The sequence below is a fragment of the Capsicum annuum genome, chromosome 10, assembly GCF_002878395.1.
Source record: "Capsicum annuum cultivar UCD-10X-F1 chromosome 10, UCD10Xv1.1, whole genome shotgun sequence".
Lineage (NCBI taxonomy): Eukaryota > Viridiplantae > Streptophyta > Magnoliopsida > Solanales > Solanaceae > Capsicum > Capsicum annuum.
The window spans coordinates 155,357,791-155,358,768 of NC_061120.1; the positions used below are offsets into that span (position 1 = coordinate 155,357,791).

The 978-nt window shown below is 31.0% G+C and overlaps 1 protein-coding gene across 1 annotated transcript; it reads left to right on the plus strand.

Moving 5' to 3' along the window:
• LOC124887812 (glutamic acid-rich protein-like) lies at nucleotides 1–501 on the plus strand. The gene is made up of 2 exons (XM_047397727.1): nucleotides 1–163; nucleotides 206–501. The coding sequence occupies exons 1-2, from the start codon at nucleotides 1–3 to the stop codon at nucleotides 499–501; spliced, it is 459 nt and encodes a 152-aa protein (XP_047253683.1).
• Nucleotides 502–978: the final 477 nt, after the last annotated feature.

The window sequence follows — 978 nt, forward strand, 5'->3', positions numbered from 1 at the left end:
ATGAAGAATGATAAAAAAAAAATAGATGAGTTGACCGTTGTTGTGGTGGAAGAGGAAAAAAAAGAAGAAAAGAAGTATAATGAAGAAGATAAGAGACAAGAAAAAGGTGGAAAAGTAGCAGCTGCAGAAGTAGAAGAAGAAACGACAACAGATGAACAAGAAGGCGAGGAATAAGAAAAAACTGTTAAAGAAGAAGCTAACAAAGATGACAAAGAAGAAGTTGAGAAAAAAGCAACAGGTGAACAAAAAGAAAAAGCTAAGGAAGAAACAACTGCTGCAAATGAAGAAAAAGAAGAAGGTGTGGAAGAAAAGGAAACTGAAGAAACATCATCTGTCGCATATGCTAAAAAAGAAGGAGAAGAAGGTGAGAATGAAGAAACAATTGCAACTATTGAGAAAAAAAAAGCTGAAGCTAACCAAAAAGATGTGGTCATGAATATTGTTGATAAAATCAACAGTAACACTTGTGTTGACGAGGAACTTAGGAAAAATAATATTTGAATCCTAAGCTGTTTAATGTGTTTAATCATGGTTGTTATGATATGACAATTGTTTTTTATTTCACAAATATGAAGGTTGTAAGATCTGGTGGTAGGATATGACAATTATTCTTTTATTTTATGAAACTTGTTATGTTTCTGCACTGAATCTATTTCTGTCAAATTGAATGGTGGCATGGAATTTGCATATGCATTGTGTGGTCATAGTTGGTATATTGTATGTTCTATATTATAGAATGCATACTTAATATTTCATATACCATATGCATAGTCTATCATTGCCCTGCTGGTCGAATTTAAGTTGACATATTATTTAATCGACTATGATTCTATAAAAAATAGTATTAACATTATAGAAAAATAGAACTATTAATATTTATTCAATACCACTACATTCATGTTACACTTTTTCAAAGAACGAATACTAGCATTATAGCACATAACACCATTTTTAGAACATTCTCACTTTCTTCGGCCA